This window comes from Lissotriton helveticus, chromosome 4_1, assembly GCF_964261635.1.
Source record: "Lissotriton helveticus chromosome 4_1, aLisHel1.1, whole genome shotgun sequence".
In the NCBI taxonomy this organism is placed as follows: Eukaryota; Metazoa; Chordata; class Amphibia; order Caudata; family Salamandridae; genus Lissotriton; species Lissotriton helveticus.
In genome coordinates this window covers 364,558,365-364,584,158 of record NC_136063.1, presented here as the reverse complement: position 1 = coordinate 364,584,158, position 25,794 = coordinate 364,558,365, and the positions used below count along the sequence as shown (strand labels likewise).

Here is a 25,794-nt window from a genome sequence, read left to right as displayed (position 1 = left end):
TATAAGTTCAACAAGTTCAACAATTTCACCCAGGAGTTAGATAGGTGGGCATATGATGTCAGCTATTAGTTAGGCAAGTAACAGCCCGTTAAGCGCAGGGACCAGCTGATGCTGGTATAACACGATGCCTGAATATCCCACCCCGCTCTACCCTGCTCACCGTTTGATGCTGTCAATGGTCCTCCGCAGCTCGGCTTTCCCTCACCCTCCCTCACTCGTGGGTGGGGAGCCGTATGCCGTTTGGTGTTTGTGGTTTGTTGTGTAATGTACGCAGGGAGGCTGTCTGGAGGCTGTCTCAGGTGTTGTATGGTGGCAGGGCGGCAAGAGGCAGGAAGCAAAAGGCAGGGCGTTATCAGGGCGTTATCAGGGCATCAATTCAGTGCACTTCATAGCGCCTCTCCCTGCGTCGCCCCTCCTAGCTGCGCCTCTCCAAACCTCACCTCGCCTCTCCGCAGTCCAGAGGCAGGGGCTGGGCGTTCTACGAGCACCAATTCACCACGCTGCAGTGCACCTCTTGCTGCCTCTCCTTGCAGTGCCCTTCACCTCGCTTTTGCCTCGCTGCCGCAGGTGCAGTCCTAGCTCAGATCGCACTGCAAATGTCAGGAGAGTCGGCTTGGCTTGGCTTAGCTCCTGATGCAAACTGCCGAGTTTAGCGGGATTGGCGAATGCCGTTTTCGACGTTCGTACTGCCGCCCGACCGCTGACCGCTCGCTTGCCTGCTTCCGCTGTGATTGCTGCAACTCCCATTCTGTAGCTCTCTACTGCACTCTGCTGGCCATCATCTAGGTACTCTTAATTGTAGTAGGATTTAATGTTAAAAAACACACACTAGTAGTAGATCTTTATTATTTAATTAAAATATATTTGAATAATCTCTTTACATTTTAAAATGATTGTTACATTAAATTGCTTTATATTATAATTAAAATATGTTTAAATAATCATATACATCACTTTTATAACGATTTGATACACAGTAATGAATAATGAAATATTGTAATTGTTTACTTTAGGGGAGATTTTATTTTTAAATTTAAACTTCAGAAAAATAATTGTAATTAATTGTATTATATTTATAATAAATAAAGATGTATCAGCTGTTTTTCCTGTAGCATTACTTTATTTAGTTCTATATCTGAAATAACTAGATACAATTAATTTACAATAATATTTCTTGTACAAATATTTTGACAAAGTTTTTCCAAGCTGAATACACTTTTTTACTATAGCCTTTTAGCCCGCTAGCCCGAGCCGAAGGCGAGGGACTTTAACAACGGAGCGGGACTTTAATAGCCAGTATAGTCCTGCTACGAAGGACTATAAGACTATTAGAACATTTTACCACTAAAATGCAGAATGTTCTAACAAATAAAACAAAGGCCTCTCGAAACTCAAGGGAATTTATATCCCCTCGAGCTCCGAGAGGCCTTTGTAAAACATTGGAATGTTGCTCTGCTGGCCTTTACCGGCTAGTAGGTGTAGGGAGCACTCCATTGTCTTCAATGGTGCTCCCAACATTCCAATGTTCTAAATTTCCTTATACTTTATGATTGAGAGACTCCCCAATCAGGGCAGAGTTCTTCATATGAAAAATATATTCAGGAATGTTTACTATACTTTATCATAGGGAGAGCTCCACCATCACAGTTTTTACTATTTTAAATAATTTAATGTAAATTAACATTATATCCTTAGGAGTTTACATTTAAGTCCTGTCTCTGTTATTTTCTATGAGAGGGTGTTGTATTAACAGAATTTGTCCATGTGTGGTAATGGACCTACTAATTTTTTTTTCGGTAGTGATGTACACTACACCTTAATTTCCCTCCACACCCTTTTTTAGGGTCTGCACTTTTGAGCACTGGGATTCTGTAAATAGTCAAAAGTATTAAAGTTACTTAAAAGTGTAAGTGCAAAGTTACACATATAAATTACTCACAAGTGTAACTTACCTATCTGAGTAGCCATGTGTATCTAATGATCTGTTCTCCTAATGTAAGAAAGCACACTGATGTTTAAAACTTTATACTGTGTTGTTGCCCTAGAAAAACGTAAGAACTACTGCAACATGAGATAGGAATGTTAATGGGTTAATTTCAAAGCACATTCTTTCTTACTCACTGATGATGGTTCTTACACTATTTTCTGTGTCTGTTGATAGTAAAAAGATAGTATAATCCATTAAAGTCCACAACTTGTTTTGAAAGAGTTGTTATAAAAATGTTACATGTCTTAATGTGAACTCCCCATTTGAATACATACATAAAAATGTTCACTTATAAAGAATTACACATTTCCTTTTATTGATCAAACTGATACAAATTAACTGGCACATTTGTGCATATATTTCTAAGGAAAGTAAAAGAGGAAGGCTCTCTTCACATAATAAACTTCTTGTGTGTCCTGCTTTTCATTGTTTATAGATCTTCACAAATTTGGTTTTTAGCATAAATCGTACATTTCTAAACTGGTCTTGAACACGAAAGTCACTTCAAAAAATGCAACTAACAATGAAACCACCAGAACAAGTTAAGGCCTTCCCAAATTGTTAGATATTGAGTTTTGTCTTTTATGATCAAACTGAACTAAGATTTCTTTAAACAGAAAAATAATCCATTAGACCCTTGGAAAAAAGCCTTCTCCTGGTATCTTTCCTATTAGACAGGATATGAGCAGTAATTTGGTTGTTGCTGCTGATAATAAGGCATTAAGGCAGAAGGCACATTTGGAGACCGAAAGGTGACTCCCTTCAAAATGTTTCATTTCACTTATGTAGGAAGGCTCTATCACCACCTCATCATGTTATGGTAAATATTATCATATGTGATAGAGATCACAAGTCGTGGCAATCTCCAGAAAAGTTAGATCTTAGTACCCCAGAAGGGTGGCAAAGCACTCGCAAATGTGTAGGGGTCCCCAGGGGACCCCTTTCCCTTGGGAATGCATGCCCCCATGATTTTTAAGGGAAGGCAGTGGTCCTTGAAAAGTTTCATTTTTATTTTTTAAATGCATCCCATTTTCATTTAAGGAAAACAGGATGCATTTAAAAAAATGCTTTATTTAAAAACAATCCCAAACATGGTGGTCTGCTGACCCCAGCAGGCCACCATCCCTGGGAGTGCTAGTCATTCCCAATGGCATCACAAATTGCGACAGCCTCATTATTATGCATGAGGCATGCGATTTGCGACCCCATTGGGAATCGCAAACACTGTCTCAGAAAATTCCATTGGTCGTACATTTGGCCAATAGTGAACTACTAAAAAATCACAGAACCCAAATCATCCGTCACTGAAACGCTAGCTTGTATTTCTTCCTCTGAAATATAAGTAAGTGTTTTTCAAATGGACTCTGTACAAGGTCAAAGTTTGAGTGACAGTGAAATGGTCCATCACTAAATTGGTGGTTAGTGATTAAGGCACAAAGCACATAATAGTCCAAAAGTCAGTGTTTTACTGGAAGAATTAATTGTAGCTTAGCATCCAAAGTAGGCTTCCAGAGGCACTGATATTTAAGAATACTGTACGAAAATGCCTTTTTTTGCATGAGCACCTCATTGTTTGGACTGGTGCTGCTGCCCTTTTGACTCTGTGTGTTCGAATTCTGCTAACCAGGCTTCAGTGCATGTGCTACTACCCCAAAAAACTGTATGTTGAAATTGGCTACATTCTAATTGGCATATTTAACTTACGTAGAAGTCCCTAGTATACAGTCCAAAATGTACCCAGGACCTCTAAGTTTAATGTCACTGGTAGACTATAGCACCTATTGCGTCACCCTCTACTGTGACAGCACAACCATGACTCCAGGCCTACCACTGTAGCCTGTTAGTGCAATTTGTAAACTACATATTTGACAGGCCTGACCTGCCTTATAAATATTAATGTCACCGTTAGTAGTTCTTACTGTGCAAAAGGCAGAGTGCATTGTGTGTAAAATCAGGACATGTGAAAGTTTAACATTAAACATGTCCTTAGATTGACAAGCGACAAAGCTATTTTCACTGTGTTAAGGTTATCTTTTCTATAGGAAAGCACTGTGATACCTATTAAAGTTAGTAATGTTATCTAAGGCTAGGAAACAAGCAACATAGTTTTTTCTCAGACTTTTTATTTTTAATTTTTTTTAATAAATCTTTTTATTACCATTATTGACATTTATATACAGTACGTAGGATTAGGCATGTACGCTAACAGAGAGAACAAGTAGAGTTCATCGACAATTACATCTATATAAAGAAAGTCATGGGGTGGAGGCAGTATCCCAATCAATTCCGCTGGGATGGCTACAGATATCCCCCTATAAGTGTTCCAAATGTCCCAAATTTTGGACCATTTTTGGGGCTGCCACGGGCGATATAGACCGATTTTTCTATGAACATGCACCAGTCGAGGTCATTCTTCCAGTTTGCTATAATAGGGGTATTTGCGGCTCCTCAGAGCTGTGCAATATTCATCTTGGCTATTGTAAAACCTAGGGTAGCCCACTGGGTTTGATAGCTATTTAAATCGGTGGGCTCCCAGATATTAAGGAGGCAACAGTGCACCTCTGGGTGGAGTGAAATTCCCAGGACTTCACTAATTACTTCATGTATTTTCCCCCAGTACGATTGGATATGAGTGCAGTCCCAAATGATGTGAATGAATGTTCCTAAGTGATTGCAACCCGTTCTGCAATCTCCCCCGTCAGTGGTCCCCATATGCAACAACTGGGGTCCGTTACATATACTCTATATAGGATTTTTAGCTGTATAAGACGGAAGTGCGCTGGGATAGCAACTATCTTAGGGGAGGATACCACTTCCTGATAGTCTTCATCGTCCATTTCAATACCGTCACTCACTTTACCGCAGTGCGTGATGGGGGCTGTCCATATTGTTAATGAGCTTTTTGTAGATAAGAGATATGGTTTTCTCTGGTAGATGTCCGTCAAGTATTCTGTCCTCTAGGGGAGATGAGTCTGGAGGGCAGAGTCCCACTGGCAGGCGTGATTGTAGTGCGTGTCGCACCTGCGTATAAGAAAATAGTTCTGATTTTGCTAGCTCATGTTGGCTCTGAAGCGTAGCGAACGACTTAACCTCTCCCTTTACCCAGAGGTCTCAAATACACGAGATTCCGATTAGATCCCACCTGTCGAACCCTTGCAATTTCCAAAGGTCACCCAGCATCTGGGAGTCCCACAACTGTGTTGCTGAACTAGGTTTCTTCCCCATCCCAACAATGGCTTTGAATAAAGTACTCAGTTATAGTTCCCCCCAGGGAGGAGCCATCTATCCATGTTATAACCCGGGTCATCCGGCCTACCATAGATACCATGATTGACTGCCACTAGGTGTGATGCCCAATAGTACTTTCTGATGTCTGGCAGGCTGATTCCACCATCATACCAAATGAGAGTTTGCTTTTAAGCGCAATTCGTGGTTTGCCTGCCCATAGGAGGTCTTGCTGTAATCCCTCAATTTCTTTAAAATAGGCTTCAAGGACCGGATCAAGGGAGTTTTGCAACACATATAAAAACTGGGGCAACAACATCATTTTAAAAAGAGCTGCTTTACCTAATAGTCAGAGGGGGAGCGACTTCCATGTAAAATATCAGTTTTGAGCCTCTGCAGCTAAGGGACAAGATTGCGCGTATATCGGAGTGAACAGTCAAGGGAGCCATAGATTCCCAAGTACCTAAAGCCCTCTTCTGCAATTTGCAATGGGCACGCATGTGGCATCTGGGGAGGATCGCCCTTTAGAACATAGAGGAGGGACTTTTGCCAGTTTATACAGAATCCAGAGTATGTGCCAAAAATTACTAATATATCAAGTACTGCGATTAGGGATTTTCTAGGGGAGGTCAAGTACAACAGGATATCGACTTCATTGAGGGAGATATGGTTCTCCCAGTCTGGGGACCACCTCAAACCGTGGATCACTGGATCCCTCCGGATCCAAGCCGCCAAAGGCTCCAGGGCCAAGGCAAATAGTAAGGGGGAGAGGGGGCACCCCTGGCGGGTGCGTCAACTAAGCTGGAAGGTAGCAGAATTTTTGTTATTGACCACAACCTGTGCCATGGGCGCATTATATATGAGACGTACCCACTGAATACATTCTGGTCCAAACCCAAACTTAACAAGCGTTGCAAAGAGATAAGACCATTCTACGGTATTGAACGCTATGGTGGCATCCAAGGAGACTATTGCTACCTATTCTAGAATAGTGGGCTCTGTCTGTGACACCATGGACCCTGCGTAAATTCAGCGCTGTATTTCTGTGTGGCATAAAACCGGATTGATCTGGGTGTATTAGTCCACTTATACATTTAATTAACCGATTAGCCAACAGTTTGGCTTCGGATTTTGGGCTCAGCATTAAGGAGCGAAATTGGGCGATATGAACTACACTCAGTTTTGGGTTTACCTTCTTTGTGGATGGTGACTATAGAAGCTATTCTCTGATCTATTGGTAGCAATTCATGCTCTCGACATTCAGTGAACATCGCTCTCAGGTATGGAGCTAACTTATCCAGTCTTGATTTGTAGAGTTCGATAGGGATACCTTTGAGGCAAAACGCCTTGCCCGAGTGTAATGAGCGTATTGCCAGAGATATTTCGTCTACTGTCAGGGCACTGTCAAGGTAATGATGGTCAGCAACCAAGAGCATGGGAAGAGAGATATCCCTCAGGAGTGGAGCAGAATCGCTTTCATCGTATGGGGCTACTGAGGTGTAGACAGCTTGAAAATAGTCAGCAAAATGATTAACAATGTCTTGTGGGTCTGTCACACGGGACCCCTTGAAGTCCAAAAGTTCAGGGACCAATCTATCCGCCCACTCTTTCTTATCAAGCCATGCTATTAGTTTCCCTGCCTTGTCACCCAAGTCATATAGTCTACTCTGTTTGTCCCTCCCCATGGTCTTAGCCTTATTGGTTAACAAGGCCCTATAGTCATCTTGCTTGAGACGGAGTGCATGAATCGTCTTGGGAGTGGTGTTTGTTTCCATGTCTTTCTCAAGGCAGTAGACCTCCGCTTCGGCATCTGAATTGTCTTTGCGTGTGTCTTTTTTCTTCCCCGAGATAAGGGACAGTTCTTGGCCACAGATCACTGTTTAAAGGCCTCCCACAATATTTAAGGAGAGTCCACTGTGCCCTCATTTTCTTGGAAATAGTCTTCAATGGATTTAATAAGTGTCTCATGGATTTTAGGGTCTCGGAGATACCATGGATTAATGGGGGCAATCCTCCCCACTTGCAAGCGGCTGAGAACTAAGTGTGCCCAAAGCGGGGAGTGATCAGAAATACCCCTAGCTAAGTGTCGGATTTCATGGATATGAGAAATTTGCGGTCCAGGCACTATAATGTTATCGATGCGGGAGAGGCTAGCATGGACTCTAGAACAGAATTTGTGTTGAATTTTTTCCGGGTCATACACTCTCCACCCATTGACCAGACCCATGTCATCAAGGAAATTTGACAAACAATTGGACGACTTACCCAGCACCCGGGGCAGGGTGATGATCTAGGGTGCCAGAGACTACAGAGTTGAAGTCCCCATCGAGCACTAGCAAACCCTCTGGTATAGTCAGCAGTATGGCGCTCAGGTCTTTGAACGTCATGGCCTGCAGTCCGGTGGAACATAAATAGACATGAAGGTGATAGAGTAGCCCTCCCACGTCCCGGTGACTCCAATGTATTTACCCCGATCGTCATCCCAAGTAGAGGTTATCGTGAGGGGGAGTGATTTCTTGATCATGATCTCAACTCCTCGGGAACTAGAGGTGAAGCCAGCATGTGCTACCATTATGTTCCCATACCTATGCATTGCTTTACATGAGTTCCCAACCAAGTGTTTTTCTTGGAGCAATACTATATCAGGAGTGAGCTGCTTAATTTGTTGGAGCACCACACTATGCTTTATCTTGTCTCCAAGCCCATTAGCATTCCAACTTAATATTTTAACATCTTTGTCCCACTGCGTGCACATTATAGCCCATAACACGTTTTGCATCTGAAACAGTCAATTCGGCCTGTATTGTCAATGAATAAAACCACTTCATAACCCAACCACAACCCCCAACCCCATGCAATCCCATTACCCAACTACCCCCCACCCTGCCTCCCTGCACTTTGGACGCTGAACAGCCCATTTTAAACTTGCATAGCGCCTGTTGGCCAACCGCTAACTAAAAGAAGAAAAAGTTGGGGTGCGATACCCACCCTCATTGCCTTCCCCCTCCCAGATACAGTTGTATAGAATCCAAATAGACACTATCCTACTTGAATGATGATTGATTGTCCAGAAAAAGGTCCCAGTTCCCGGGGCAAAACCCCCTACATTACCAATATGCAAAATGCCCCCAGTGCCTCAGCTCTCTCGAAGGCATAACAATCAATATCTAAAGCTCCTGTCAGTCTCCATGCTGTACTTCTGGGTGATCTCCACGGTCATGCTGTCCAGCGCCGTGATCTATCTGGCTGTCGAGGCACTCTGACGCTGCCTCTGCTTGTTCAAAGAACCAGGCCCGACCCCCTGCCTCTACTTTTAATTTCGCCGGGAATAGCATTGCATATTTGAATACGCGATCTCTGAGCCGCTTCTTCACCGTTAGGAAAGACCTTCTCTGTCCTTGCACCCTCTGAGTGAAGGCCGTAAAAAAGGTTATTGCAGCATTATCTTAGCAGAGAGGGGAGGTAATTCTGGCGTTTTGCAGGATGACATCTCTCTTTCTAAAGTGTAAGACCCTAGCAAGCATGGGACGCGGAGGAGCCCCCGGTTTTGGCCGAGCCCCGGGCACCCTGTGTGTTTGTTCCACAACAAAGAACTTGCTGAGTCCTTTTGGCTGAAGGTGTTGCAAAATGAGTTCTTCAACGAAGAGGTCCGGAGCTTGCCCCTCTGCTTTTTCCGATACTCCCGATACTCCCAGAATTCAAGCGTTGTTTCTCCTGAGACGACCTTCGTAATCATCCAGCTTGTTTTCTGTGAATTTATGAAAAGCCTGTAGGTCACGCATATTCCCTTGAAGGTGAGTTACATCGTCCACCAGGCCCGCTGTGGTAACTGGTAAGCTCGACCTATTTGATCTTCTCAGTGGCTTTAGGAAGATCAGCCCGGATGCGGTTTACTTCGATTCAGAGGGTGTCCATCTTGCGCTCCAAGGAGGTTCTAATTCCTGCGATGGCCTCCATGACATCTTTAAGGGTAAGGAGATCCTGGCTCTCTCCATCTGCATCGCCTAGCGTCCAATTTTTCAAGTGGGAGTCTTGAGGCGAGTCTTTGGGAACTGTGTAGCGGACAAGTTTGTTAGATTGGATCGTCTTGTGGCCCTTGGTCTCTCCGAGGTCGCCATTTGGGAAGCCTCAGGCCACTACAGTTCTCCCAGGGGTGCGTCATTTGTCAACTGGATCGTGTGTGATTCTGATCTGCTCGTCTGTGGGTCTGGGACTTCACACAAGCCTGAAATATCTGTGTCCGCTATGACTGCTTGGAGGCAGAACTCCAGAAGCCCGGTGAGGCGGGACCACTAGGGTTCCGCTGGGGGGAGTTTGCACAGCCACGGCCCGTGGAGGGAGTTTCGGTGGGGCAGAGAGGTGGGGCTTGGGAGGGGCAGGGTGGGGGATGCTGAAAACCGGAATATGGATAATTGGAGGTAAGTAAACAATTTAATTAGTAGAATGAATTTCGTAGCGCGTCCTGCATCGCATTTTGCGATGCAGGGCGCGCTACGAAATTCATTTTATTAATTAAATTGTTTACTTACCTCCAAATATCCATATTATGTTTTTTAGCATCCCCAACCTGCCCCTTCCCCGCCCGCCTCTCTGCCCCACCGAAACTCTCTCCCCGGGCCGCGGCTGGGTTGCAGTCCCCGGTAAGAGGTTCAGAGGATTTTGCACAGGGCCTGCCCGCCTCAAGGCCTTCAGTCTTGTAGAGGAGCTCTGCGCACCAGAGCCAGGTTGTTCCCTTGTGGTGGGGGGAATGGGGTCCACTGCACGTTGTAAAGTTATGAAATGCAGGGTGAAGACTGGTGAAATCTTAGTCTGGATCACTGTTCTCCCATCCCTACTCCGTTTCCAGATGGATCTCCTGCCACAGGACGAAGTGAAAGTATGGCCCGAGTCTCCTCCACAGTTTCAGGGCACTTTGAGGCTTATTTGAAGGCTTTCGTCCTCCAAGGCAGCTCCCCCCACAATCCGCACACACTCCAGTATGCAGGAGGGATTCGCCGGGGGGTGTCTCGCTGTGAAGGGCCTTTATGGGGTGAGTCTGTCAAAGCACCGGTCTAGCTTCAGGACACCGCCGCCCCTCCTCACCTCTGAAGCGGCATCCTCTAGTACTCCAGGTCCCGGCTTTGGCGGAGTTGAAGGCCTCTTCCAGACGGGGCGTTATATCGGGATTCCGGCCTCCGATAGGCGCAGGAGTTACAGGAGCCAGGATTGTGTCCTCTACGGTGCACGGAAATGTGCTTAGGTCCCGGATATGTGCTGCGGATAGATGGAGGGGAGACAAGTTGGGAAGGAGCTCACTGATCAAGCAGCCATTACACGGGGCCGCCTGGCCACGCCCCCTTTTCTCAGACTTTTTGGAAAATTCATTACAAGACCAATTCACTGGTAATCTAGGATATGCAATAAATATTTTAGAAAATGTATTTTTAGACGGTCACCCTTTTTTCAGCCTAAAGTGTCTGGAGTCCCGTTAGCATGAACCGATAACTGTCACTGAGGAGCTAACTAGCCCCTTGATGAGGTGTGAACTTTCTCCCAGAGCTGAGACAAAGGCTGTGGATATAGGGAGGTGTTCTGTTTCTCTGGAAGGAGGACCATCTGAGTTATGCCAAATAACTTAATTAACCTCAAAGAGGTACCCTGACACATGCATATATTAGCTAACACCTGGTCAGAGCTGTTTTTGTCTACCTAGCTAGCTAAGCACCAATGGCAGTGGGAGAGGAGGTGCCCTCAGAAATGGTTTAGTGTGACTACAGAGTAGAAGTGCTTATTTCCATGGCTATATCTCTGGGGTCGGCACTTGACTCTGCACAGGTGGGAAAGGTTCTTCCATGTTGGATTTGTGCAAAGAGGGGCACCTTGGGATTGTTTGCAGTACACAGGAGCTGCTGCAAATATGAGTATGGTTACCCCTGGAAACCTTTTCCCTATTGGTTAGGGAGTCAGCGGACACTCCAACCCACAGGCTAGTGACAGACATACATGTGGCACCCCTGAACCTCCTCTTTAGAACACTACTGGACCTGTAAAAGACAGAAGAACTGCACTGGTTGTTGATACCTGTGAGGAGACCTGAAAGGCTGGACCTGATCTCACCTGTAGCCAGGACAAAGAAATGCACTGCAAAAGGTCAGTTGGCTGAACTCCTGTTCAGGGATACAGCAAGCTGATAGAAGCCGTTTTCCTGAAGAACCTCATTGGCTGTGCCAAAGTGTACTCCCCCTACATCCTGAAAACCCTGTGACTTAGAAACCTTTTGTCCCCAAAGACCTCTGGTGGACCAGGACAAGCCAGCCAAGTCAATCCGATAAAGGTGCATTGGCAGAGGGACAAAGATTCAGGTTGCCCCTGCTCAGAGGTTTTCCGCAGCTGAAAATATTTTTCTGCATTGTTTTGTGGATAGGGTAGCCAGCCTTGTGGACCTATGTTTGGATACAGCATACAGCCTTGCTCTGCTGAAGTGATCTGATCCCCAAAAAGGAGACTAAGTCCAAAGGTAGGAATTCTTCACTAGGTGAAGGCACCAAAAGTATCTGGCCAGGGATGGACCATCCTTGTGAGGGAATTTTGAATTTCTCCTGGTTGAAGCTTTCTGGCAAAAAGGCAATGGCTACTCTGGGTCCTTGTTGATTTCAAGAACAAGGAGATGATGGACGGAGTGCTGGAACTTTTCGACAACGGGGAAACAGCGGCCCTCATCCTCCTGGACCTCTCTGCAGCGTTCGACACTGTCTGCCACCGCACCCTAGTGCAGCGCCTCAGCAACATCGGAGTCCAAGAGAAGGCACTGGAGTGGATCATCTCGTTCCTCGCCGGAAGAACCCAGAGAGTCCCCCTCCCCACCGTTCAGATCCGAGGCCACCGAAGTCATCTGCGGCGTACCACAAGGATCATCACTCAGCCCAACCCTCTTCAACGTCTACATGAGCCCTCTCGCAGCTATCGCATGCAAACACAACCTCAACATCATCTCCTACGCCGACGAAACCCAACTGATCCTCTCCCTCACCAACGACCCCCCCACCGCCAGAACCAGCCTGCATGAAGGGATGAAAGACGTCGCCGAGTGGATGAAGAACAGCCGCCTGAAACTGAACTCAGACAAGACGGGAGTCCTCATCCTGGGATCATCGCCCTCCGCCTGGGACGACTCCTGGTGGCCGCCTGCCCTGGGCAGCGCACCCAAACCAACGGACCACACACGCAACCTGGGCGTCATCCTGGACACCTCCCTCATGATGACCAAGCAAGTGAACGCAGTCTCATCATCCTGCTTCAACACCCTGCGCATGCTCCGAAAGATCTTCCGATGGATCCCCACCGAAACCAGGAAGACGGTCACCCAGGCCCTCGTCACCAGCCTCTGGACTATGGGAACACCCTCTACGCTAGAACCACAGCCAAACTCCAGAAAAGACTCATCCAGAATGCCTCAGCACGACTTATCCTGGACATCCCGCGCCGCAGCCACATCTCCGCCCACCTGAAAGACCTGCACTGGCTCCCTGTCAACAAGAGGATCACGTTCAGACTCCTCACCCACGCACACAAGGCTCTCCACGACTTGGGCCCGAAATACCTCAAAAGCCACCTTACTTTCTACACACCCACCCACCAGCTCCGATCCGCCAGCCTCACCCTCGCCTCCGTCCCAAGAATTCGGAAATCCACCGTTGGAGGAAGATCCTTCTCCTACCTGGCAGCCAAGACATGGAACTCCCTCCCCACTCACCTACGGCTGACCCAGGATCACCTCTCCTTCAGGAAGACCTGGCTGTTCGAGCAGTAGCGACCCCCCCCTCAGCGCCTTGAGACCATTTCTGGTGAGTAGCGTGCTATACAAATTTCTATGATTGGTTGACTTTTCAGATACTCACCCCAGTCACAGATCTAGGTTGGATCCATCATCCATCATCACTCTTTAGCTCACTTCGCCACCCCAGTTCAGACCCAGCCATATGCAAATCAATCTTGACCTTGTTCCTCATGGGAACAGTCCAGCACAAACTGCCAAGCCATGTCTTTCCTGGACCGGAATCAAGCATCCTAGGACCGGGTTCAGGGTAACACCCCTCACCAGCCAGGCTAGCTTGAATCCAGTGGCAAAGTGAGCAAGGGAACCACATCTGGTCGTATCCTGCCAACTTAGGGCGAACAAAGCAAGCACAAGGAGATGATGGATGGAGCGCTGAAACTTTTCGATACTCAACCCCAGTCACAGATCTGGGTTGGATCCATCATAGTTCTTTAGCTCATTTCACCATCTCAGTTCGGACCCAGCCATATGCAAATCAGTCATGACCATCTTCCTCATGGGAACAGTCCAGCTTGAACTGCCAAGCCATGTCTTTCCTGGACCGGAAACAAGCATTCTGGGACCGGTTTGGGGGTAACACCCCTCATGAGACAGGCTAGCTTGAATCCAGTGGCAAAGTGAGCAAGGGACCCACTTCTGGGCATACACTGCCAACTTAGGGCGAACAAAGCAAGCACAAGGAGTTCATGGATAGAGTACTAAAACTTTTCAGATACTCACCCTCAGTCAAAGATCTGGGTTGGATCTATCATCTGTCAATTTTTAACCAACATTGTGGAGCCCTCTCAGCCACATCCTGCTGCCTTGGCCTGCTGAGGATTTTTGACTTCCATTTGAGAGACTAAGGGCCTGATTTAATTATGTGGTGGATAGCCTATTTCCTGCGATATTGGCAGAGTAAATTACTGTTGTACCCTGCTGGAGGTGCTGACCATCAAAATTTGAAATGTTCACTGGCCCTGTGGACATATTTAGCGGTGATGGGCACGGCCGTCACAGCAGTTCCTGCAATGCATTGTAAGTTTGATGAACAGCTCTGTCAACATGATGGAGCTGTATGTCAAACTTCCAATTCTTTTTTAATTTACAAAAAAGAAAATCTGAAAGCTGTAATTTATTTTTTTAAATTAAAAAAAACAATGCCCAACTCACCTTAAGAGATTCCTCTTATGGTGAGGGGGCCATTGAGCACTTGTCTGTGCTCTCACAGCAAGGTTTCATGTCCTGGCATTGGCGGTCATTGAAAAATGTCCCTTTGTCCACCCATCCAAATTAGGTAGGTGGGCACACAGCCACACCTTCGGTGGCCCTTACTTCTTCAGTCCAACGGAGGAATTTGAGTATTCCTCACTATTGTCAAATTATGGTCTGCCTGGACATAAATCGGACAGGCTAGCCATTATGTTGGCAGGGAGGTAACTCCGTCACCATTGCAGCAGATTTTCTTCTACACCAAAATATAAATTAGGCCCTAAGTCAGAAGTTAAAATTTCTGACTGAGTCGAACCTACTTTCTGTATCTGGCTTGGGCTTCATCGTGATTTGCCTTACATTGGGCTAAGGTACTGATCAAGTGCAACCAAGTAAGGGTGCTCAGGGTCTTGCAGCAACCCCAGCATAACCAGACTAGAATTTAGAAGATGAATAAGCAATCAAGATGCCTTTACTTTGTGTGTTTATCCTGTAAAATGTGCTCCAGAGACAAATGTCAAATGTCAAGTCATGTCTTCTGACAAATTGCTCCTTATTCTTTTACCATGGAGACTAGTGTTTACTTTTCTCTTCCTGACTGCTTATTGAGAGGATTTAGTGAAGTGAATTGTGTGACAATCTTACTGTCATATAGGGGGTATGAAAGGAAAGGTTCTAGGATATCCATTATTCTAACACACACAATTTAAATACCTGCAATGTACTGTACACATATTCAAACATTTATCACAAGTTTTGAAAGCACAAATGAATCAAATTTTTTGTAATTATGAAGTGGGTTGGAAACAAAGATATTAACACAAAAAAGACATGTAACTGATGATGCACAATTAATTAATATTCGCTGAAACCCCACATATTATCTCTCGTTGGTGCCCTATATAGTTTAAGCAGTGACATTGCAAGTCTGTGCAAATTTAGTGGCCATTTCTATGGAAAATGTGTTGTCCGTTAATGACAGCACATTACCACAGTATGCTTTAGTAATATATCTGCGACAGTGGGCTCCAACATACACCAGTGGCTACATACCACAGCCATACAAATCTCCTGTTGAATGGCCGTGCCTCATTTGCTACAATTGGTCTTCGTGTGACGTTTGGATTTTTCATAATACTTATGACTTCAGTGATGCAACATTGTACACAGTACTCCCACTCAGAATATTTTCATTTATAATTAAAGAAAAGAAAGCATATCTCCAGTTACCCATATTGAATTTTTTTCCTTTTTGTGTCATTTTTTTCTCCAAAATATTCTCTATTTTTATCAATTGGAATAGGATTTTCATTGTGTTATGTTTTTGACATTTTAGCTGTTTTGATTCTTCTAAATGCTTTATAATGTTTGTCAACGTAAGCCCGTCTGCTCTGTGTCGTAACACAAAGGGTTGTGCTCGGGCTTAAATTACTGAAACCTTTTCTGGCTCTAACTAGAATAGTGAAATTTTAACTTGTTGACTCCCATCCACTCCAACTAATAATACACTTTCTCAGCAACATATATCTTATAAATGGCTGGGCTGGTTGGAGTAAAAAATATTAAGGGTGGCGGGATCACTCATAGGAATGGTGGTGACAAGGAGAATGAGGGCACCCCCTGAACCCATTGGTTCTGTCTGACATGTGAGAGGAGCACTTGCTTTTGGTGATAGTCATCCTGCAACTTTAAACTGTGTGATATCTCAGAATCACGCATCAGAGTGAGATGCTTCAAACAGTAACAGACTCGGAAAAGTCAAAGTAGACAAAGTCTCCCCAGGGACCTAATTAGAAAGCTTGAGTGTGTATTAATACAGAGAACTACAAAGTCAGACAAAAGAGTAGACACATCAATGTGAGCTATTCTTTAATAGTCCCAGCAGAGGTAGGATTTCATTGGTATTAAGCAATGAATGAAGGATTGTTTTGAGTGGGGCTGAATAGTCTGACTTGTCTTTGGTAGCCAGATTGTGCGGAACCTGTAAAGTCCAAAGTGGGAAAATGAAAGAGCAGACCAGAAAAAGAAGTATAAATCAGGTGTCAGTACCTTTCTTTGCTTATTGACCCTGTAACCCTTTTTCACGTTTTTAGGTATTTATTATACACTACTCTTTTGTTCTCACTGTTTTTCAGCTGGTCCTACACATGCATTAATCTGCTGGACCTTATACAAACGAAGTACCCGGAAGGAACCAACTATAATTTGCAGGCAATTAATATAATTCCAATCGATACTGCACACCCATTGTATGTGGATGTGGTGTACATTGGAGATACTGTTACCACAGATGACCAGAGTGGTGAGTTTCATACAAGTATTTCCTGAAATGCCGATATTTTAGTGCTCCCACCCAAGTATACATTCTGTGGCAAATATGAACCCTTGGCGCAGGGTTTTCCCCTTAATTTCTGTGAACCCTGGTATTTTTCTCTGAGTTAATTAGTGACCTCAAACCCCACTCCTTCTAGCTGTAGGTAGCCAATGGAAAGCACTTGACCATGACACTTATGGTACTTTATCTTCAAGATTTGTGTAGTGTTGACACCTTCGACTCTCTAATTAAAATAAAGGTTCACATTGGAAACATTGTAGAATATGTCAAATCAAATTAAAACTGTCCCATTGGGTTGATGGGGTTCACTAGTAAACAAGATGCTTAACTGCAACATGTTATCTCTTAGAAGTAACATTTTCTTCTTATTGGTATGTGCATTAGCAACTAAGGGTCATTTATGAATGGACAGACGTCCTGTTGTTCCACCAGAGGGTCGGAGTAAATTACTCCATCAGCGTAAGGGATTGTCAGTGGTATGAGCATCTTATGTGCTAACCTATCAGGTTCCCCATGTAACTAGAAAAAAGAAATTCAACGGTGCTCCAGAGGGACGGGGTAGCCTCTACACCCTTACGACATGTTAAGGACAAAGCCCCTATACTGAACAAAATAATGAGCAACACAACAATCAACAAGTCGGTACGAAAACAGTTCTTCTTCCTCTGTTGTATTTCTTTGTCTCTTTTTTCTAACTTCTCCACAGGAGGTATCAATCATTCAAGGAATTCAGTATACATTCCAGTCAATACTGTAGACAACACGTGTTTCTTCATTGGTTCAAAAACCAAATCGACTTCATCTGGGCTGTTTAAAAAAATCGGCTTTGGATGAAACTGACTACTACAATTTCATTTACAGTGGTAAGAGCCCTGATGAAGTCTATTCGGTTTATGAACCAATGACGGAACACGTGTTGGCTTCAGGATTGACTACAAGATTCACTGGAATGTATAGTGAATTCCTTGAATGATTGATATCTCCTGTGGAGAAGGAATAATAAAGAGACAAAGAAATACAGCAAAGGAACAAGAACTGTTTTCTACTGACTTGTTGCTTGTTGTGTTGCTCGGGGGTTTAATTGAATTACTCCGCCACTATGTAGGTGGTCATTTATAATGCATTATTGAGAACCGCCATCACAGGGGGACCTGCTAATGCATTTCACTGTTTGATGCAGGGCTGCATCAGCATGACCCAGCACAGCACCAAATAGTTTTATTTTTTATTTTCAAAAAGAAAAGCAGGATTTTCCTTTAAAAAAAGAAAATGTAATGCCATCCTCACCATGGGAATCATCGCCTATGGAGAGAGGGGTATTATTACCATTTCACTGTCCTTCACTACCACGACTTGCCTGACGATGATGGACAGTCAAAAAGTGGCTACATGCCCGCCAATCATGATTGGGCAGGCGGACATATAGCCATTCCTCCAATGGCTCTTACTCCAGAGTAGTTACCTCCATAGCCAAGCTTAAATCAAGTGGGTTTACCATTGTCTTGGTGGCATGTATACGCCGTCGCTGTCTGATAATTAAAAAAGGGCAAATTAGACCAAAGGTAGAACCTACGTCATTTATCACATAGGACTCGTTATTGATTAATATTTAAATTCCTTTGAGATCTCATTGCAAAGGTATTTATATAGAGTGGAAATTATCAGTCATATTCGTTCATCAGTCCTACTGTTTGACTTCCTCGTATATGTTTATAATATTAGGAGTTACAAAGAGAAGACCTCCAGCATTGGCCAGCAGAGGAATAACAATACAAATGATTAATTACATTCAAGTGGATGAGACCCAGCCTTCCTCGCCAGATGTGGACAAGCAGTATACTGTCACCATCTCATCATCTGGCTGTGTTTTTAACATACCAGTCTTGGAAGTTGCATTTGCTCAGGTTTGTATAAGCACCCTACCCTGTTGGCTAGTACAGCATCATTTGATGTGGGACTTTTGGGAGTTGCTATAAAGCCTGCTCCATGATTTGCCATTGCAGGAGTCCAGTTCTGTTTTCGAATGATTACAGCACAGATGCATGTGCCCAATGTTAATCTATAATCATACATAGTTCCTTGGGTCCAAAAATGTTTAGCAAGAAGAATACCTGGAAATTCATAGCTATAGCTGAAATAGTTCACATTATGCTGTGGTTTCAGTGGCTTATATTTGCACTCAGAAGTCCTGTGAGCATGTTGTGTCAATGACTATTCACATTTATAACCCTGACACAAAGTAATTTCCTTTTCACAACTATCACTCTTCTCAATCGATGTTAAACCGCTAAAAGAACACATAATTCTAGTGGGTGCATCCCCATTCTCTATGACTCATGCAGTGTCCAATTAATGCAAAATTATAGAAGATGTATCTCTAAGTCAATGATCAATACTATCCTGTTCCAGACATAATGACCAATAGAAAAGTAGGACATTACATCTGAACTGTGGAATGATGTTAGAGCGTTAACCCTTAGTTGGTTCATAGTTTTACAATAATGTATTTCCTAAAATTCATTTATGAATTAATTTATATTTGTTTTAAAGAAGTATGCAGTTGACGGAGGCTACATTACAAATTACAGAGGCTCTACATGGCCAGGCAATTCCATGATCACGGTTACAAGAATCCAGGCTGCATCTGCTCCAATCAATGGAACCTTTGACATTGAAGCCTATGGATCAACAATCAGGGGTAAAAACAAACACATACATCCCTTTTTTTAGAAACAGAAAATATGTAATCTTGCAAAAGTAATTCTTCGACTTTGTTAATTAACATTTTGGTTGCTAATTCTGAATGCTGCATATGTTACAGGAAAAATAAAACTGATGTATTCAATGATTGTGTGGTTGCGAAACCTGCAGATTGCAAAATCTAAGACTTTGTGTCTGCAACAAAACAAGTCACAATGTAATGTACTCAAAGGAAAGTGTAAGACTTTGCAATTAAGGTAAATTTGGGGTACAAGAAAGAGACATATTTCTCACAATGCCATTTGTCGATGCTTTGTTATTGCAACTGCTGTCACAAACAATTCATATAATCATTCCAAGGATGTGAGTGACATTGGCTTCGCAAAGTAGTTGCCAGGGTTAGACTGGAAAAAAGTAGACCTGGGCACCAAAATAAAAGTGCCCCTCACTCATTAATGAAAAACAAAAGGTACCCTTGTTTGCAAATCGGGGAAGATTTACATTTTTTAAAGACATTCATAATTGATTTAAAAGGTATGGAAGACTATATGGATTTCAGCTTGCTGGTAGGCAATGTTTGTTTTAATATCAAGGAAATCAACAGAAAAACCTGCTAAGCTGGACATAAAACAGGCCCACACAGCCACAATACTGGCCTACTTGCTGACCTATCAGACTAGCCCTTCGGGCATTGTCTGTTTGCCCTATAGGCCAAACAACCCCTGGTGGAAGTTGTCCTGGACAGCGTCTACTTTGTGAATATGTGCTTTGGAATTGGGGTCAGGATACAGTGGTCCAATATACTTCTGTATGGTCCCCTAGCCATTTACAGAATAGCTATTTTATCATTGCATTGCATCCCTTGTCTCTGATGGACATGGGCTGCAACCAAAACAAAAATTAGGCACTTTTCAACTGTGAATGAATGGATTGATGTTCCTGTCCCATGCAGGACTCCATCCCTGCATCACAATCCGTTTCCTGCTTCAATAATATAAATTAAGCAGTAAGATTGCAAATATTTGCAACCCTCTCCTTTGTGGTATGAGGGATTTTAATATCTATCCCATCACGGTGGGACATGGTGGTGGCAGCACAGTGCAAGTAGAGGCCTATATAATCTTCTTCTAATTCTAGTTCTCTAATACTAGTTCTAATACTAGTTTTCTAACTTCTTTATAGAGTGCCTATGTAGTTGATTCAATTAAAACAGAATCAGATCGCTGATGATTTCTACTCAATTGTTGGTTCAATGTAGAAGGGGACCCTCTTTAGCATCATTAGTTAAATCTTTTATTTTTGAAAGTATCAATTTGATGGGCTAACTAACAAGCAATCAGAGTGAAAACTGGCATCCAGGGTCTTACTATACTTTTTGAAATGGTTTGGAGACTCTCCTGGCTTTTGGGGAGAAGTAAGTATTATTTGTCCCTAGCACTGTAGGAGAAGAACCTCATACCCTATAATTCGAGACACCTCAAAATTTGATCACCCCAAAGTTTACCTTAGGCAGTTATGCTGCTCCATGTTGATCTGGGGCTAAAAGGCACCCACCCAAATATCAATTTAGCAGAGTAATAGTTATAAGTACCTGGGACCCCTCAATAACTGAGTTCCAGATCAGGAGAAAGGTTTTATTTAAAAATCTCAAAATAAACATGTACATAACAAATGCCAGGTGCCACGTTAAACAGAACACACAGAATAAGAATTATTCTAAGTGCCGTATGAACTGCAAAATCAAAAAGAAATTCAGCAGTATCCCTAGCCAAAAGATGTTCAGGAACGCTCTAAAATCTCCCCCTCCCCAAAAAACTAAGGGGTTCTCAAACACAATTCGCGGATAACAAATCTGAGAAAACACAATCTCATTGTGGAATGATCAGACATAACAATTTATTCTGCAGATCAGAGTTTTCTATGTCCATAGCAGGTTCATAAGCTCATTCTAACAGATCCAGTATATTCTGTTATTGCTATCCAGAGGTTTTCAAAGTTATATGAAACATTACAATATTGAATCTTCGCTGCAGCAAATAATACTAGGGCCAGCAATGGTACTACAGCAGTAGGACCTGGGAAAGTATTTCAGTTAGGAACATTAGAAAGTTAATTCAACAATACATTCACATTGTAAAACTTCTATGCTATCAACTTGTCTTTGCCCTGCGGAGCTTGTGGGGAGAGGAGATGAGCAGGGAGCAATATGGGAGGGGACGAGAAGGAGTGAATGATAAATAGTATCAGAACAGCATCCATGTCATCCAATATGGTGATTTCATGAAAATGTGGCACAACTAAAATATATTAATGACCATAATTCTATACATCATATTTCAAATGTTATGCAAATTTATTATTTGCATATTGGATCCACTATAACAATCATTATTGATCATTATTATTTATCCCCAAAAATATTATTGCATTAAAACTCTACTACAGTTGCCTCTCTGATTGTGTTGTACTCACTAAGTGCACATGAGTAAAGCTTATTAATTATGATAGCCTTTGTGAGGTCTAATATCTCTTGAGGCGGTTTCTGGGCGGGTGCCCTTTCTGCATCTTTTCTCTCTATTTCTGTCCAAATATTTCAGAAAGTTGTACGATCATCTACTTTCCGAATCAATCTCCGCATATCAGGGGGTAAGATAAAGTAATAGTGCAAGAACTAATAGCTCCTTCAACTTCTTCATACAAAGCAGCCCGATGTTTCCACGGGTCAGGCAAACCAGCTTTAAGAGCCATGACATCCGCCCTACTCCAAGGAGTATAGACCCAATTATAGACAAAATATCCCTTCACATCAGCTGAATCTTTAGCATCACTCTTTCCCGCACCTCTAGGAGGGACATATAAAGGTGCAGCTTCACGCATTTGTTTCTCATGAACTACAATATCCTTATCTGTCCCTGGAACTTCCTTCTGTGGCACGGGGGTCTGAGCTGTTTGGTCAGCTGCAGCAGCTGCCTTTTTCTCCTCTCGCAAACGGAATGCATCAGTTCATAGTTTAACCACACGTCTAATTGAATCAGCCACCTGGGAAGGGAGAAAAATACCACCACTCACTTGTTTATGATCAGTTTTTATATCATCAGGCTCTAATTCCTTGGAATGTTTCCTGAAATATTCAGTTACTTCTCCCGTAAATGACTCTACAAAATATAACTGCTTTGGAGCAGAAGTGTCACCACAAGCTGCTTTACTAGCAGCAGATCTGATAGTGGCCGCATGGTCAGCAGTAAAAAAGGAGCGAGTCTGTCGTTTAGCACCTAATTCTGTCCCTTTCTGACCTGAGGTAGATTGATCATCATCAGAATCACCCTCGGGGGCAGAGGAAAAAGTATATGGAGGCGGAGATCAATCTAAGAGAATTGAATCATCCTGGGATTGTTTAAGCAGAGGTTAAAGGGGGCGCCGGACAGAGTATTGACCATTTACCTGTAGAGGACGCTCCCTATCCTCTTTCTCTTTTATTTCCTTGATTTCTTTATTTTTAATTTCCAGCGCTTTCGTATGAATATTTTTTCGCTGTTCTTTTTCTGCTAAAGCTTGCTTTTTCCTCACTTTCTCATGCGCATCTTTCTCCCACATTCGTACACAGTCAAACATATCTTGTCTACTTTTGCGCTTAAACACCCATTGTTCCACATACTGAATCTTTCTAATATCAAATGACCCATTTATTGGCCATCGTAAATCAGGATCCTGTTTAGTGTATTTATTCCACGGTGCACTATACATTATGGAAGAAATACAGTTTTAATGTACATATACCTATTTGGTGTCCCTTCACGGGGAGCCGGCTGACTTTGTTCTAAATCCTTATTGGTACCGCGAGGAAAGCAACACATCCTTCAAAGCGTGCTTGAAACAGACATGTCAAAAATATTATAATAAATAAAATATTATAACAAAATAGTACTTATCGCAAATATAGTACAGTTCAAGAATTCAAAAGTTAGAGAAAAATCTCCACATTGCCTGCCTTTATAAACTGCAATTTATATATTACCCAAACTAAACCAGAATCGTGGCCAAGTAAATCGAAAACAAAAAGAGTATAGTTTAAAGCGACCTTACCAAGCAAAAGTCTCCAGACTCCAACTCCCAAACTCTGAATCCACCTAATGGTCACTGTAACATGAATGCCAAAGGGATATCAATCGGAGACCGGCACCATGTGGAGGGTCAAATCGAGAAAATCGGAAAAAACACTTTGGTCTGCTAAGACAAGGGTCTCCTCATGCACTGTACATCCTTAGCGCGATTCCAAACCTCCGTCGAGACCACTCCGTCGGGCATTCGAGTCGCCGATGAGCCCCATGTGATGGGCGCCAATTTGTGGGGGTGAGCCTTTCAGAGGCCCACCGGTGCAGGGGTTCGCCCTTCTGTGCGCACTGGTCATTTAGAATGACAAAAGAGAGATTGGCACGGACGGTGTAATATTAAAGAAATAGTTAATTAAAACTCATGAGTGGAACTACATTGTTACATAACCCTCAGGCAATGTTTGAGGCACCACATGGAGTACTGAAACCAGGGTAATTATATACTATGATAGATGCAGTGTAAGCATGGAGGTTCAAAAAGAGGCAGTACAAGTGTACACACAAATAGCTATTCACATATAAAGATACATGAGAATCACTTAGTCAACAGAGTGAGAGGAGTTACATAGTTGTTGACATCATTTAAAATAGCCTGACAGTTAAGTCTGTAACAGGTGCATTCTAGCAGCTATACGCCTTTCTGAGCATGCGCAGTGCTCTGGCTCAGTGCTGAAGGAGTTAACTATAGATGATGACTCAGGAGTAATAGAGAAGCAGGCAACAGCAAAGACGGGGAAGCACATAGCAAACACGTGGCTAACTAAAATGGATGCCGCAGACAAAATGGCTTCAGCTCATGCTAACAGCGATCTCTGCTAGTTTCTACACCTTCAACACTGTCTCCCACCACCCTCTTGCAGCCAGACTCATCGACGCTGGCATATGGAGAATCGCCCTCGACTGGATTCACTCCTTTCTCACTGGCAGAACCCAAAAGACCAGAGTCCTGTCCTTCCTCTCCGAACCCACAGAGATCAACTGCCGGGTACCCCAATGATCTTCACTCAGCCCCACACTCTACAACATCTACATGGTCCCCCTTGCTGCCATCGTCAGACAGCATGTGATCAGCATAGTATCCTACGCCGATGACACCCAGCTCATCCTCTCCCTCACGAAGAACTCTGAAGGCACCAGACTCATCTTCCAGGAAGGAAGGAAGGACGTCGCAGCCTGGATGAGCAACAGTTGCCTAAAGCTCAACTCAGAAAAGACTAAGGTCTTTGTCCTCAGACCATACCCCACCACTTGTGGCACCACCTGGTGGTTTTCCGCCTTTGGAAACCCACCCACACCGACGGACCACACACAGAACCTCTGCATCATTCTAGACTCCTTTCTCACCATGACCCGACAGATCAACGCCATCGCCTCCACCTGCTTCAACTCCCTCGGCAAACTCCGCCAGACCCTCAAGTGGATCCCCCTGTAGTGTAGTTCCTATATTCCCAATAGGCTCGGTGCATTGAAATAATATATCCTATAGATTAGACATAGAACTGAGGTCGACTAGGTCTCTATCGAATATACTAAACTTAATAGCGAGTGCCAGCTAGCTCAAAAGTCACTAGAAACTTTCTCGAATTCCCATGAAGGGATTCGTTTCTGACAACCGCATAAACATGACAACTTTGTTTCCTAAGAATAAGAAATATATCTCTAGAGTTGCGGAAACAATAGATGAGTATTTCACTCAGTCAATCGTGCATGCTTCGTTTCTACAGAGTTGCAGAGAAATAGAGAGACGGGCATTTACAATAAAAAGGTTTATTGAACAGTCTTCTTGCTCATACAAGAGAAGTGAACTACTACAATCGTTATGCAGACTGCAAAGTATAATGCGTACAACGTAAACAGTAGGCGCATTCCTGGCGAGGAATGCGCATGCGCAGTCTCCCGCACATGCGCAGTTTCAAGAAGAAGGCGCGATAGACCAGGAAGATGACCCCGCAATAAGGTAAGTGTATTAAATCTTATTTTAGGCTTCAATCTGTTTAATATTGCAGGCGGGAGGGGAGCGGGTGTCACGTAACGGAAATTTGCGGAGAGGCACGGAGATTAGTTCAATCTCCGTGCCTCTCCACAAAAGTCCCTTACGTGACTTCCGCCCACCCCTAATCTGAACTCCACATCAACTTGTTGGAGCTCTGAGTGCTTCTTTAGGTATTGAAAGTCTTCCTTCCTTCCATCAAGGGGAAGCTAGTACAAGTGTACATGGACAACACCTGGGTCATGTGGTACTGCAACAAAAAGGGTGGGTTGGAGTCGTGGACCATTTGTCAAGAGCCCGTGCGTCTCTGGACTTGGCTGGAACAGCAGGGCATATCCCTGGTGGTTCAACACTGGACAGGTTCTTTGAATGCCAAGGCAGACAAACTCAACCATCGATGCCTAGTGGATCACAAATGGCGTCTCCATCCACAGGTGG

At 43.7% G+C, this 25,794-nt stretch overlaps 1 protein-coding gene across 1 annotated transcript in view; it reads left to right on the top strand.

Moving 5' to 3' along the window:
• Nucleotides 1–25,794, top strand: part of LOC144828000 (fibrocystin-L-like) — a 1,506,874-nt gene that overhangs the window by 567,239 nt on the left and 913,841 nt on the right. Inside the window, exons 23-25 of the mRNA XM_078686147.1 lie at nucleotides 16,355–16,521; nucleotides 18,277–18,458; nucleotides 19,105–19,252. Of these exons, the coding sequence (XP_078542273.1) occupies nucleotides 16,355–16,521; nucleotides 18,277–18,458; nucleotides 19,105–19,252 (497 nt within the window). The remainder of the gene's footprint in view (nucleotides 1–16,354; nucleotides 16,522–18,276; nucleotides 18,459–19,104; nucleotides 19,253–25,794) is intronic.